The sequence below is a fragment of the Salmo salar genome, chromosome ssa05, assembly GCF_905237065.1.
Source record: "Salmo salar chromosome ssa05, Ssal_v3.1, whole genome shotgun sequence".
In the NCBI taxonomy this organism is placed as follows: Eukaryota; Metazoa; Chordata; class Actinopteri; order Salmoniformes; family Salmonidae; genus Salmo; species Salmo salar.
In genome coordinates this window covers 23,492,722-23,508,978 of record NC_059446.1, presented here as the reverse complement: position 1 = coordinate 23,508,978, position 16,257 = coordinate 23,492,722, and the positions used below count along the sequence as shown (strand labels likewise).

The 16,257-nt window shown below is 42.3% G+C and overlaps 1 protein-coding gene across 5 annotated transcripts in view; it reads right to left on the bottom strand.

The window, feature by feature from the left end:
* The window catches only part of diaph2 (diaphanous-related formin 2), a 759,144-nt gene that overhangs the window by 715,901 nt on the left and 26,986 nt on the right, over positions 1 to 16,257 (bottom strand). For 3 of the 5 annotated variants that reach the window (XM_014199083.2, XM_045717987.1, XM_045717988.1), the window contains exons 1-2: positions 6,720 to 6,806; positions 5,019 to 5,195 (exon numbers count right to left, since the gene is read on the bottom strand). In XM_014199083.2, coding sequence (XP_014054558.2) covers positions 5,019 to 5,195; positions 6,720 to 6,791 — 249 coding nt within the window. In that variant the 5' untranslated portion in view covers positions 6,792 to 6,806. Of the gene's footprint in view, positions 1 to 5,018; positions 5,196 to 6,719; positions 6,807 to 16,257 lie in introns of those variants that run through there. The other 2 variants (XM_045717986.1, XM_045717985.1) reach the window with 1 other exon arrangement.

Here is a 16,257-nt window from a genome sequence, read left to right as displayed (position 1 = left end):
GTTTGCAGCATTGTCTGTCACCAGTGCAAATCTGTGGTCCATGGTCATTGATGACTGCCTTTAGCTCAGCTCATGTAGAGACCGGTATGTCTGTGTCTGGGTGGAGATGTAGTTAATTATTCCTTGCCCACGAACATTCGACCACCCATCAAAGATGATTGCAATACAGTCTGCTTGCTCTATGATTTGCTTGACCTTCACTTAAACTCTATTGAACTCTGCATCCAGCAAATGAGTAGATAAAGCATGTCTGGTTGGAGGGGTGTATGCTGGGCGAAGAACATTCAGAAATCTCTTCCAATACACATTGCCTATGAGGATTAGAGGTGAACCAGTTGCATACACAGCTCGAGCAAGACATTCATCAGCATTTCTCTGACTACGTTGCTCCATTGAGTCAAGAAAACTTCTGATTCCAGGAGGACCATGAGCTGTTGCTATCGATTCATGAGCTGTTGCTATCGATTCATCATTTTCACCTCAAATAGAAGTAGAGGGACTTTGTCAGAGGTTGCTTGTTGTGAGCGGTAAGAGAACTTTATGCACTTGGTCAGATGATTCTGCATCTTTGTTGCAGTCTTCACATATGATTTGGCACAGTATTTGCAAATGTACACAGCTTTTCATTATACATTAGGTGCAGTAAAATGTCTCCACACATCAGATAGTGCCCGTGGCATTTTCCTGTAAAGATGGGAAGGAATGAGTAAAGAAAATAAAAATACAATTCCATGTACAGATAAATAGTTAAGCAGTTAAATTAAACAACTGCTTTGTAAGAAATGTTTTCAAATGAAACATGTATGGAAACAGGTGAATTAACACTCATTTAGCAGGTACAAGCAAGCTAAAACCCACATGGTAGCAAAAACTAACTAGCAGAAATTATTAACAAGTCAGAAATGATTTAAACACACTTTGTTGTAGGCTACTATTTACTAGTTAACAAAAAATCATGTATGTCATATAAAATATATTCACCCAACCAGTACTGAAATCAAACCTTACCAGAAAGCATGTAGTCCTTGGCTCAGACAGTGTAGTAGTGTGGGCTCAAAAGCATCTCAGTGTGCAAGATCTTGAGAATCAGCTGTACATGTGATGGAAGAGTGCACTGCACATGTGATGGAAGAATGCACTGTGCATGCAGAGGGTTGCAATTCCTTTGAATTGGATAGAGTTTAACCAAAATATGCCACAAGACCTAGAATTGCCTAATGTGTATCCCACAAAAAAGGTTCACTGTTATAAGCTAACTTTTTTGATGAATTTAAGCAAAATTCCTCAAATTCCCAGGCTTAACCTCTGATGGAAAATAAAAGGAACATTTCCAGAAATGTACTGTAAAGTTTCCGACCCTTTGCAACCCTAGATGTATCTAAATAAATGTCACTAAAAAACAGCATAAATGTAGTTGGCTAGCTAGCAAGCAAGATAAGTTGCCAGCCAATATGGCAATGGAACATTTAGAACGTAAAACTGAGTCGTGTCCATAGGTCCAAACAATAAGACTGAACGACTGGGTCACGTCTCTGGCAACCGAAACGATAGAACGAATGACTAGCCAGCTTGGGTAGCAGCCCTAGATTTGTGTCGGAACTATATCTTATGGAAGGATGAAATAGTATGAATAAGTTCATAAAAATAAGGTTTTTAATGAACATTTGTCAATCATTATTGAATATGTTGGTAACCCGTTGTATAAAAGTGATAATGGCCTCGAAGCTGGTGTTTGGCTTCGAGGTCACCGGCTTCTCGGGCATTATCACTGAAATAAAACAACCAGTTTACTCAAAGATAAAATAAAGCTCCATTGTTCTACAGGCAGTTTTGGCCATTTTGCTCTGATGTAGCTCTCTGTAGCTCTCTGGAGAGCCCTGTTGCTTTCTGTAACACTCTGGAGCTTTCAAACCGCCGCTTTACCCATGTGTGTAGCGTGGTGTAGCGTTTGGCCGGAGCAAGGAGTCTGGGTAGCCAGGCAAGCTCTCAGTAGCTGTGATGGCGCTCACAGTAGCTCGGATGGGGGGCTCTCAGTAGCTCGGATGGGGCGCTCTCAGTAGCTCGGATGGGGCGCTCTCAGAAGCTCGGATGGAGCTCTGATGGCTCTCTCTGTAGCTCTATGGAGCTCTGATGGCGCTCTCCGCAGCTCTGATGGTGCTCTCTGTAGCTCTGATGGAGTTCTGATGGAGCTCTCTGTAGCTCTGATGGAGCACTGATGGATGGAGCTCTGATGGAGCTCTCTGTTTGAATGAGGGCTAAGTCAAGTGAACTTGAGTTACAGAGTTAATTGAGAAGTCACGACAGTGTTACACTGATAAGGTCCCTCCTGTCTCTCTTTGTGATCAATGTGCTCTCTATGCTAAGCGTCAGTGTGAATTCGGAGCTGTGACTCAGCTCAGTGCAGCGAACCAGGTAAGTACTGTTCTGTAGAGGCTTAGACTGAGCACAGAGCTCCCTGCCTGCAGCTTACAAGGAAGAGAAGTGTGGTGCATAGTTTGAGACACAAAAGCACCCACATTGACATGATGTGAATATATAGAATAGAAACCTGCTACATTTCCTTGGCAAGAGTTGGTTTAATGTGCCACAGCAAGCTGTCAACACATCACATCTAATTGTATCATTACTATGACAACCAGTGGAAATCAGAGATCCACTTAAAGATCAGAGACTCTGGTGAACAGTAAAACAATGTGATTGGTAGCTAGTACTAAAAAGGCCCCACAGGGAGTTGAAGACGTAGAAGCAGTAACCATGTCCATTCCACCCATTACGTCTTTATGTTTCAAGATAGTAGCGGTGGAAGGTGGACCGGGGAGCAATAGCTATCCTTTAGTACATATCCACACAGGGACTCTGTACATTAACTCTTATAGGAGAGCACTGTGGATAGTGGTGGCTATAGGTGGCTATATACACACACACACACACACACACACACACTCGGTTCAAAAGGAAAATATACAGTATCAGACTAGAGGTCGACCGACTATGATTTTTCAACACCGATACCGATTATTGGAGGACCAAAAAAGCCGCTGCCGATTAAATCGGCCGATTTTTGGGGTTTATTTATTTGTAATAATGACAATTACAACAATGCTGAATGAAACTTATTTTAACTTAATATAATACATCAATGAAATCAATTTAGCCTCAAATAAATAATGAAACGTGTAATTTGGTTTAAATAATGCAAAACCAAAGTGTTGGAGAAGAAAGTAAAAGTGCAATATGTGCCATGGAAAAAAGCTAACGTTTAAGGTCGTTGCTCAGAACATGAGAACATATGAAAGCTGGTGGTTCCTTTTAACATGAGTCTTCAATATTCCCATGTAAGAAGTTTTAGGTTGTAGTTATTATAGGAATTATAGGACTATTTCTCTCTACACGATTTCTATTTCATATACCTTTGACTATTGGATGTTCTTATAGGCACTTTAGTATTGCCAGTGTAACAGTATAGCTTCCGTCCCTCTCCTCGCTCCTACCTGGGCTCGAACCAGGAACACATCGACAACAGCCACCCTTGAAGCAGCGTTACCCATGCAGAGCAAGGGGAACAACTACTCCAAGTCTCAGAGCCTGTGACGTTTGAAACGCTATTAGCGCGCACCCGACTAACTAGCTAGCCATTTCACATCGGTTACACCAGCCTAATCTTGGGAGCTGACAGGCTTGAAGTCATAAACAGCGCAATGTATTGCGAAGGGCTGCTGGCAAACGCACAAAAGTTCTGTTTGAATGAACGCTTACGAGCCTGCTGCTGCCTACCATCGCTCAGTCAGACTGCTCTATCAAATCATAGACTTAATTATAACATAATAACACACAGAAATACGAGCCTTAGGTCATTAATATGGTCGAATCCGGAAACTATCATCTCGAAAACAAAACGTTTTTCCTGTCAGTGAAAAACGGAACCGTTCCATATTTTATCTAACGGGTGGCATCCCTAAGTCTAAATATTCCTGTTACATTGCACAACCTTCAATGTTATGTCTTAATTACGTAAAATTCTGGCAAATTAGTTCACAACGAGCCAGGCGGCCCAAACTGTTGCAAATACCCTGACTCTGCGTGCAACGAACGCAAAATGACACAATTTCACCTGGTTAATATTGCCTGCTAACCTGGATTTCATTTAGCTAAATATGCAGGTTTAAAAATATGTACTTTTGTGTATTGATTTTAAGAAAGGCATTGATGTTTATGGTTAGGTACAGTCGTGCAACATTGTGCTTTTTTCGCAAATGCGCTTTTGTTAAATCATCCCCCGTTTGGCGAAGTCGGCTGTCTTCACAGTTCGCAACGAGCCAGGCGGCCTAAACTGCTGCATATACCCTGACTCTGTTTGAAGTGACACATTTTCCCTAGTTAAAAGAAATTCATGTTAGCAGGCAATAAATATGCAGGTTTAAAAATATATAGTTGTGTATTAATTTTAAGAAAGGCATTGATGTTTATGGTTGGAGCAACGTGTACCTAAGCGATTATATGCAACGCAGGACAGGCTAGATAAACTAGTAATATCATCAACCATGTGTAGTTAACTAGTGATTATGATTGATTGATTGTTTTTTATAAGATAAGTTTAATGCTAGCTAGCAACTTACCTTGGCTTCTTACTGCATTCGCGTAACAGGCAGGCTCCTCGTGGAGTGCAATGTAAAGCAGGTGGTTAGAGCGTTGGACTAGTTAACCGTAAGGTTGCAAGATTGAATCCCCGAGCTGACAAGGTACAAATCTGTCGTTCTGCCCCTGAACAAGGCAGTTAACCCACCGTTCCTAGGCCGTCATTGAAAATAAGAATGTGTATATAACTGACTTGCCTAGTTAAATAAAGGTTAAAAAAAATAATAATAATAATAATTTTAAAATATATTTTTTTATTTTAAACGACCAAATCGGCGTCCAAAAATATCGATTTCCGATTGTTGTTCTGATTGAAAAGTTGAAATCAGCCCTAATTAAATCGTCCATTCCGATTAATCGGTTGACCTCTATATCAGACTTACCATCATCTTCTCAAAGAGGTCATTGATCTCCTTCTCGGAGAGGTTCATGGAGCGGTCGTCGAAGAGGGGCTGGGGCATGGGCATCTCTACCTGAGTGGACAGGGGGTCTGTGGAGTGCTGAATCAGGGGCTTGTCCTTTTTATTCCCAGTCTTCCGAAAACTGGTGATCCGGTCACGCTGAAGGGGAAAGAGAATGTGGCGTTACCAAAGTGCGTACGGTAAGCGTTATGACAGAGTACTTTCTGAATGCTTACATACTGACATATAGGCTTTATCTAGGAGTATTTCCCTTGGTGTTAGGCTTTCTGAATGCTAACATACTGTAAGGTTGTGTAATGCTGTCATAGGCCTTCCCTGACATGTCTTTCCATCTCCTTCCCAACATTTAAACGAGCATCAGCTGGGCTCAATTCCAGGTTGGGGTGGTACCACAGGACGGCTAAAGTAAAGTGTTTGCCTATGACAAGGGACAGACCTAGTGTTCGTTCATTATGTTTTATCGTTCATCTTTTCTGTTAGATTAAATTATGTGCGTGAACAATGGGTAACATTGCTTGCTCTTTCTTTCAAACTGGCCTTGATTTATTCATCTGTACAGTTCATGTGTATCTGAATGAAAATAGTACATAATAAAACAGTGCACTGTAAACTACAGTGAGAGTCATAGATTTGACTCACCTTCACACTTACTATTAACCCTGTAGGTTATGTTTGTTCAATATCACAGACTGTTATGAGAGTCTGTAGAACTTCAGTACAGAGGAATATACCTACATTAGAAATATACTCTCTCCTCACTGTATTCAGCTATTCTAGCTACACCGATGAATACAGAAGAAATGTAGGTGTAATGTACATACCTTTACCTGAGCTGTACATTATTTAATTTGCCTGGTGCAATGGAACAAATGGAATAGTTCCAAAAGTGCGAACTGCAAGCGTTAAATCAAGAGCATCTCATATGTATTCAGGTCTGATGACGGAAGAGAGAACAAGATCAAACGAGATACTGCCAGTAGCACACACCTTTGTTACAGAGTCAGAAGAGGGTAAGTCCACGCACCAGCCGCTGTTAGTCAGTCGTCATTAGTATTAGCTATATGGGTTTAGGGGTTATGCTTGTGCGGAATAGATGAGTGCACATACATATGAAATGGAATAAGACAAATAAAGACTAAAGGAAATTAAATCAATGACGTCACACCTGAATCTACACTGAAATCGTTGTGGAAGGACCAAGGCAAGTCAAACCAATGATGGTGAACATGATTGGAGAACCTTCATGTAATACAATCCCTTCAAACAGCACCAGTGTTTGACCCAAAGAGAGTGCACTTGTTCTTTGTTAACAAATTATTAGGAGGAATAACGTGTAACAAATAAAAAATGTAATCTTAACCGATTCAGAATACTGTTGGGTTCATTTCCTCTAATATTTGACTGATTAGGCTTTCAAAAAAAGAAAAAATAGATCTAAACTTTTTTTCATATTAAAGGACGTTATCGTTTGGGGACATAATATAACCATCAAATACTGAAAAGACAATCATACAGGAACCCAACTTGGTTAACAGAAGGAACTGCGTAACCCTGGTTTCCTTGATCAATCCACAGATGTCAGTTCATCTTCCTGCGCTGCCATGACACAAAGACGATGATGCAAAACAAAATACACACAGAAATGAAAACAGGACGCCTTACCATGTCGTCAGCCAATGTTTTTATGTGTACGTTCTGTTGAAGGGAAGGCACATTATGAACAATAAGATCCATTTGAAAATAGTGTGTGTGAGAATATCCTAAACAACCAATACACATGAACAGCCACACCTATGAATGACACCAAGCAGTAAGCCCCGTTTGGCTCGTGCATGTCCATAAATCGTTGCTGTAATATACAGTAATAGTGTATGTGTTGAAGTGGAGGTAAGTATTGTCCAACTAACCTAGTCTAGGCTAGTTGATATTCCTCCCTACTAAGAACAGTGAAGAAAATGTGGATAATAGTTACACAATGACTCACACCTTCAACTGTGTCTCTGCCATAAACAACAAATACTTATTTACTTCCCATTGTTATTTTAGTGGATCACCTGTTGGCTAGCTTCCTCCTTTTTAGTAACAAAACCCCTAAGCAAACAAAATTCTAATTCACTTTAGACACTTAAAGGGGAAATCCGCAGTTGCGACATACATTTTTGGACTTGAATGAATGATATGTACCCATTGATTCTTGAAGAAAATAAATGACCATTTACGAGCTTAGTTCAACTGTTGTACCCAATCAGAAACCAAAATATAAAAAATATATCAGTCCTTGCCTCCATAGCTCTGTCGATGAATTTGAGAGTGGTTACATTTCTCCAGCCCCATTGTTATTATTATAACTGCGGATTACCACTATAAACAACAATAACAGACATTACAGACCCCCTAAAAAAAAACTCCCAATACAGATGTTTGTTCCTTTCCAGACAAGGCCGAAGTTACCAACGACCAGTACCTATTTATTTGAAGTTTTTCAATAAATGTGAATATTTGTAACTACTTAAGTTAATACTTGCTGTCAACTTGTGCAATAGACTAGGAGATAAAGCAGATTGAGTTCTTCGTTTCACCTTATTTTACACTATAAAATTATTTTACATTATAAAGCTTACCATAGTTCCCCAGAACAGTTGAGCCAGTCATGTGATGTTTGTAAATAGCACAACGACAGCTGGTGAGTCCATAGCGTTCTATCGGTGAGTCTCTGTTTTGTGGCGCACATGAGGTGATGAAGTTACACTTGTATGAAATTCACTACTAAATATTTGCCATCAGATATTTTATAATGGCTTTCTGACAAAAGTCAAAGGGCACTGAATGAGTTGTCTTTACAGCTGCCATTTTTTCCCTGTGCTTCTTACTAGCAACTAGCCTTCCACAAGCTTCCCACAATAAGTTGGGTGAATTTTGGCCCATTCTTCCTGACAGAGCTGGTGTAACTGAGTCAGGTTTGTAGGCCTCCTTGCTCGCACACGCCTTTTCAGTTCTGCCAACAAATGTTCTATAGGATTGAGGTCAGGGCTTTGTGATGGCCACTCCAATACCTTGACTTTGTTGTCCTTAAGCCATTTTGCCACAACTTTGGAAGTATGCTTGGGGTCATTGTCCATTTGGAAGACCAATTTGCGACCAAGCTTTATCTTCCTGACTGATGTCTTGAGATGTTGCTTCAATATATCCAATTCATTTTCCCACCTCATGATGCCATCTATTTTGTGAAGTGCACCAGTCCCTCCTGCAGCAAAGCACCCCCACAACATGATGCTGCCACCCCCGTGAAGCAGCATCACCCGTGCTTCACGGTTGGGATGGTGTTCTTCGTCTTGCAAGCGCCCCCCATTTTCCTCCAAATGTAATGATGGTCATTATGGCCAAACAGTTCTATTTTTGTTTCATCAGACCAGAGGACATTTCTCCAAAAAGTACGATCTTTGTCCCCATGTGCAGTTGCAAATTTTTTATGGCGGTTTTGGAGCAGTGGCTTCTTCCTTGCTGAGCGGCCTTTCAGGTTATGTCGATATAGGACTCGTTTTACTGTGGATATAGATACTTTTGTACCTGTTTCCTCCAGCATCTTCACAAGGTCCTTTGCTGTTGTTCTGGGATTGACTTGCACTTTTCGCACCAAAGTATATTCAGCTCTAGGAGACAGAACGCATCTCCTTCCTGAGCGGTATGATGGCTGCGTGGTCCCATGGTGTTTATACTTGCGTACTATTGTTTGTACAGATGAACGTGGTACCTTCAGGCGTTTGGAAATTGCTCACAAGGATGAACCAGACTTGTGGAGGTCTACAATTTCTTTTCTGAGGTCTTGGCTGATTTCTTTTGATTTTCCCATGATGTCAAGCAAAGAGGCACTGAGTTTGAAGGTAGGCCTTGAAATACATCCACAGGTACACCTCCAATTGACTCAAATTTTCTGGAATTTTCCAAGCTGTTTAAAGGCACAGTCAACTTAGTGTATGTAAACTTCTGACCCACTGGAATTGTGATAGTATATTATAAGTGAAATAATCTGTCTGTAAACAATTGTTGGAAAAATTACTTGTGTCATGCACAAAGTAGATGTCCTAACCGACTTGCCAAAACTATAGTTTGTTAACAAGAAATTTGCGGAGTGGTTGAAAAACGAGTTTTAAATGACTCCAACCTAAGTGTATATAAACTTCCGAGTTCAACTGTGTGTCTCGGGGGGCTAGGTCTGTCCTACCTGGTGTAATTCTCCTGTCTTATCTGGTGTCCTGTGTGAACTTAAGTATGCTCCTTCTAATTCGCCCATCTCTCTCCACCCTTCCGTGGACCTGAGCCCTAGGACAACCTGGCCTGATGATGACTGCCTGTCCCCGTCCCCAGTCCACCTGGTCGTGCTGCTGCTCCAGTTTCAATTGTTCTGCCTGCGGCTATTGAACCCTGACCTTTTTACCGGATCCCTCCCTCTCACGACCTCCCTCCCAACCAACTGCTGTCTTGTACCCTCTACAATCACTGTGATGATTATTATTTGACCCTGCTGGTCATCTATGAACGTTTGAACATCTTGAAGAGCAATCTGGTCTTAATGGCCATGTACTCTTATAATCCCCACATGACACAGTCAGAAGAGGACTGGCCACCCCTCAGGGCCTGGTTTCTCTCTAGGTTTCTTTAGGTCTCTGCCTTTCTAGGGAGTTTTTCAGAGCCACTATGCTTCTACATCTGCATTGCTTGCTGTTTTAGGCTGGGTTTCTATATAAGCACTTTGTGATATATGCTGATGTAAAAAGGGCTTTATAAATACATTTCATTGATCAGGGGGATGCCAACAGGGCCAAAGCATTGTCAGAGCTGTTGTGCTGTTATCTAGTATGGTTAGCTTTACTGCCAGATAAGGACCACTAACCATGTGACTGTGGACGATCACAAACATAGATTAGGCTAAACCTTCTCTCTCAATTTATAGAAGCAACCAATAGGGTTGTAGTCTCAATCATAACGCGAGCTTAGCTCCTAGCTTAGCTCCTAGCTTATGACTCATGGACCACTTTCTACAAGTGTGTAAAACATTGCAAATTTTTCAAATGGGGTAATTAAACATATTTTAATCAATTTAACATCCAGGGAACCTCTGTCGAGCTAATTGTCTTGACTTTAGTGGAAACCATCAGTTTACTTCTGAACAGTCATTACACACGGCAATGCCGCAACAATGCAATTTACCACATAACAATTAAGCATGCACGTCCTCTGGGCTTCTCTGGCTTATTAAAACCCCCAAAGTTTTTCACTGTAATAAATGTTTATTGCACAACATTAATTCTTCAAAATAACCCAAATCAAATTAGCCCTCGGCCCCTTTGTAATTGAAATATGATTTTGATTCAATAAAGGTCAATGAAATGGAAAAACTAAGTGCAATTTGGCTGAATTTATGGGTCCATTTGAGAACGGGGAATATCACGAGTATGCCTCATCTGGCGAGAGTTTTTAAATGCTAATGATTACTATAACTCTACCCAAAGTTTGCTTTCCTCTTGGACGAAGGATAATAGGGCCTATTTTAATTTCAGACACCAGCCTGCATTGGCAAAGCTAAATGTTGTAGTAATGTTTCACAGGGCCGGTATTCATAAAGCTTCTCAGAGTAGGAGTGCTGCCTTATAGATCATAACGAATAAGATTACATAGACAGCAGGGGGGGCACCACTACTCTGAGACACTTCATGGGTCCAGTGGTTCAACTGGCTTGCTCAAAGTGATATTTGTTCACACCACTAGGTGGCTCATGACACATTTACACAACTGCATTATACACAAACAGTTCACGTCTTTCCATGCCACACATAGCAAAATTAGGCCTAGTTTCAAATATGTTTGTCAACATATGTTCTTTTTTACACCATGTGCACATGAAGCCCTTCCTGATCACTTAAAAGGGGAAAAAATCCCCATTAAAAAAAAAGAGTTCCTCTAAAAAGCCAGCATGGAGACAGGCTTACAATGAAATCAGGGTTTTGCTTTAATCACTTCTAATTAATACCAAACAAAGGATGCCTGGGAGTGCCTGGCATTGTTGGCACGAACAACTGTACCACCATGTGCTGCAACTAACAGTTCTTAGCAAACTTGTTTTACTGCTCCCTCTCTCACACTCTGCTCCATAGCCTCTAGTGTGCCAACTTTTCACTTCCACTCTGGAGTCACAGTTTGTCTGCATTCCTCACCATTGGATTTCCACTTGAGGAGAACAATCTGAGGATTCCCTCTACCCAGGGACATGTTCATTAAATACAATTGACTTGAGTGTAAATCCCCAAAAACAGCTAGAATGTACAGTATGTATAATTTCCTTCTTAGTTAAACAAACAGCTGAAATATAGTGGTTCACAGTTAACACCTCATATCTTTTTGGCCTCATGGTTTAAATGGACCTATCAACACAGCCTGCTCAGTAGTAAACAAAACAAGATACATATTGCTAAGTGACCCTTTCCGTTGACATGCTGACTGGATTCTGGGGCGGCAGGTGTGTGTAGATAGAGAGATAGAGAGATAGAGATTCTGTGCTAGTGTGAAACAGACCATTATATAGGCACCAGTCCCCAGTTTCTTCTGGTTCAACATGCTAGACCCGAGTCCCCTCTGGTTCAACATGCTAGGCTCCAGTCCCCAGTGGTTAACATGCAAGGCTCCAGTCCCCAGTGCCCTGTGGTTAACATGCAAGGCTCCAGTCCCCAGTCCCCAGTGGTTAACATGCAAGGCTCCAGTCCCCAGTGCCCTGTGGTTCAACATGCTAAGCTCCAGTCCCCAGTCCCCTCTGGTTCAATATGCTAAGCTCCAGTGCCCTCTGGTTCAACATGCTAGGCTCCAGTCCCCAGTGGTTCAACATGCTAGGCTCCAGTGCCCTCTGGTTCAACATGCTAGGCTCCAGTCCCCAGTGCCCTCTGGTTCAACATGCTAGGCTCCAGTCCCCAGTGGTTCAACACACTAGGCTCCAGTCCCCAGTGGTTCAACATGCTAGGCTCCAGTCCCCTCTGGTTCAACATGCTAAGCTCCAGTGCCCTCTGGTTCAACATGCTAAGCTCCAGTGCCCTCTGGTTCAACATGCTAAGCTCCAGTCCCCTCTGGTTCAACATGCTAAGCTCCAGTGCCCTCTGGTTCAACATGCTAAGCTCCAGTCCCCTCTGGTTCAACATGCTAAGCTCCAGTCCCCTCTGGTTCAACATGCTAAGCTCCAGTGCCCTCTGGTTCAACATGCTAGGCTCCAGTCCCCAGTGGTTAACATGCAAGGCTCCAGTCCCCAGTGCCCTGTGGTTCAACATGCTAAGCTCCAGTCCCCTCTGGCTCAACATGCTAAGCTCCAGTCCCCTCTGGTTCAACACGCTAAGCTCCAGCCAATGAAGTCTTCCCTCCATCAGGCCTGCAGACAGCAGAGCTAAATCATACTAGGGACCCTGATCCCTCATTCCTGAGAGACCCAATTATATACTGGGCCAGTCAGTCAAGATGAAACTTTCACTATGAGGGGAGCCCATAGCCACTGACTAGGATGCCCATTCAACAGTGCAGTGTGGCTTCAGTCTATGAAGGGGGAGTCAGCCAGTCGGTAAGTCTCTAAAGAGTAATACTACCACCAGCCTGGTCCCAGATCTATTTGTGCTGTATTGCCATCTCCTATGGTCAACCGACTAAAGGCTAGTGAGTGAAGCGGCTAGTGCTCTCTCTAATTCTCTCTTTCTCTCTCTCGGAGGACCTGAGCCCTAGGACCATGCCTCAGGACTACCTGGCATGATGACTCCTTGCTGTCCCCAGTCCACCTGGCCGTGCTGCTGCTCCAGTTTCAACTGTTCTGCCTGCGGCTATGGAAACCTGACCTGTTCACCGGACGTGCTACCTGTCCCAGACCTGCTGGAACCCTGACCTGTTCACCGGACGTGCTACCTGTCCCAGACCTGCTGTTTTCAACTCTCTAGAGACAGCAGGAGCGGTAGAGATACTTTCAAAGATCGGCTATGAAAAAGCCAACTGACACTTACTCTTGAGTTGCTGACTTGTTGCACCCTCGACAACTACTATGATTATTATTATTATTTGACCATGCTGGTCATTTATGAACATTTGAACATCTTGGCCATGTGCTGTTATAATCTCCACCCAGCACAGCCAGAAGAGGACTGGCCACCCCTCATAGCCTGGTCCCTCTCTAGGTTTCTTCCTGGGTTTGGCCTTTCTTGGGAGTTTTTCCTAGCCACCATGCTTCTACACCTGCATTGCTTGCTGTTTGGGGTTTTAGGCTAGGTTTCTGTACAGCACTTTGAGATATCAGCTGATGTAAGAAGGGCTATATAAATAGATTTGATCTGTCTGTTTTGATAGGGGGTTTCCCATGAAGGGGACTGTTTCACAGCCATCCCCCTACCAACAAGATTGGTTACCAGGCTAGAATACTACTAGATCAGAGGGAAACACAGACACATACTGATCTCTATTATTCAAGGTGGATTTCTTTTTCTTCAGCTTGGTTAATGTTCGTAGAATGACAGTGTGTGTTGGACAATCATCCTTCGCTTGTGGAGGTGTCTGACAGATTCAAACATAGGGTTGGGCGATATGGCCAAAACATCATATCACAATATTTGTACATTTTGGGACGGTAAGGCGGATGTGCATCCATACCAGTCTACCAGTATTCACTATATATTGCCCAGCCCTATTCAGCCATCAAGCAAAATACATGATCATGTTTTAAAGTCCTAAATGTAAACCTACTGCAGTTGCAAAGGTTTCGCTTTTTGTGCATCCCTTCAACTGGCATCGCAAGAGTACCATGAAAACAAGCCACACCACTAAGGAAATACCTAAACACTTTTAAGATAGTGTTAGGAACTGCCAGGGACCTCACCATACAATATTATCATGATACTTAGGTGCCGATGCAATGTGTATTGCGATTCTCACTATTCTACATGTATTGTGATTCGATACGGTGATTTAATTGCGATTCGATGTTCCAAACATATTGCTCACCATTTTTCTGCTGCAGAAGGACAAGAGAGAGCAATGACAAAACAAGTTGATCAGTCAGGGAAATAAAAATGCTGGAGAAAACAAATTGGCTCCCTATGTTTTGGTACAGGTACAGCAAACTAAAGCAAAAATAATATAGCGATATTTTCAAAACGATACGATATATCATCAAAAATAATATCCCGATATGTAACTATCGTTTTTTTCTCCCATTACTATTTTAAGAGGTCATCTCTCGATCACTGTGTCCACAGCTCTCTGCTCCAAGCCCTATTACCAACTGCTGTGTTAATAACATACATGTCATGTACTATTCAAAATGCATTGCTTTCGGTGATCAGGCTACACAATGTAGTAGGTGGAAAATTGACCCATCCATGTAACCTTCAAAGTGGTGTGCTTTTCATTTCTGAAACATTTGCATTTTCTAGCATCCTCTCTAGACCATTAGTGCATATAATGACTCGGGTCAAAAGGCAAACCAACTAAATACCAATGACCTGGTTCATTGCAATGCTTTGATGTGAAAGTGGTTATGTCATGTGGGGTGTTCTCTCTCTAAAAACACACATGCAGGCCTATTTTAATGGTGACTGAGTTGTCCTTTTCCAGTGAAGCTTCCACTAGCCTAACCAACAGGGCTTCTACAAAGGGTTCTCCTAGATTCTTTTTTTTCAATACAATTTCAAAACCTACAAAGGTTCTCCTATGGGGACAGCCAAATAACCATCTAGGTTCTAGATAGTGTACTGTAGCTGGTTTCTACAGTGCAGTAGTGAATGTGAACAATGGCCGTCTTATCATCACTCAGTACTACATAAGGAGCTGTTATAGACTGATGGACCTATATCAAACTTCCATTGCCTATATTCTATACTCTGCCCCTATAGACAGTCCAGAGTCATCTTAGAGATGTGATTGAGCAAATGTCTAGATAAGGATCACCATTACTCTATATTACATAATGATATATTATAGACTGTATGGGACCTAATGACAGTATTATTTCCATAGTTATGTAGCCTACTGCAGGACTATATTAACTAGTCTAGGACTAGGCCCCCTAAAGCCTAGGGAGGCATCTGAAATTCTACTCAGTACTGAGTGAGTATAGATCAGGCCCAAGGCTTGTAAATAGTGCAGAGCACCCCTATCCCTACATCATCCCTCCTCTGTTCCTGTGTGTATCAAGAATGGTTCACCACCCAAAGGACATCCAGCTAACTTGACAACTGTGGGAAGCACTGGAGTTACCATGGGCCAGACCTGACCATGTAGCTGATATAGGTGGGTAGGTTAATGCAGTGTTAATTTTGTATACAGCAGTACTGTGACGCTATTATAATTTGCCCCTCACGACCAACAAGTTCATCCTTTCCTATCATTCAGGCCAGTTAGAGGTGGCCTTCAAATCCAACTCACATTTTGAGTTCATATTGTTTGTGTTCTCGCCAGTGGTGTTAATGTAATACAAATGGGAGTGGGCTAAGACTACTTTGAAAAAGGGGGGACCAAGTAAGAAACCAGGCATTCCCATGATCAAGTCGAGCTGCTAGGAGCATCGGGGGTGTGTACTCAATGCCACGTGTATGCACAAAGTACCACAGACACCAGCAAACATGGGAGTGAAGGGTATTTCTCCAACACTGCCCCCCCCCCACACACACACACACACACGGAAGTGAAGAGAGCCTCTCTCTCAGAACAACAAACAAATCTGCCATACACATCAATCAAATAATGGAGCTCTGTCCTCTCTCTGCAAACTGAATTAGGGCCAACTGAATTGAATCAGGAGAGATACCAAAAGCCATTTCCAAAAACAACAAAATTACCCCCAGGCAGTGTTAACTCAATTGTAAAAATGAACTTATGAGGTATCACTTGTTTCAATGTCACCCCTTATAAGAGGATAAATAACCACAAAAAAAGAGTAGTGTGAAGAAGAAAAAAAGAGTAGTGTGAGGTTTAGTCGGAAAAGCTCTATTAGCTTTAGTTGAAAGCACAAGTGCCTTTAAATGGGCAGGAATCTGTGGTGCATCAGTTATTTCAGGAAAGCGGTGGTGCTGTTTACATTTCCCTAAAAACAGCAAAAGGGGAAATCCCACAAAGGCCAGCAGTGCTCTGGTTCCAATGGCTTTTCGTTGGATGCCCTGAACACGTAACCACATGGCCACCTGACCAC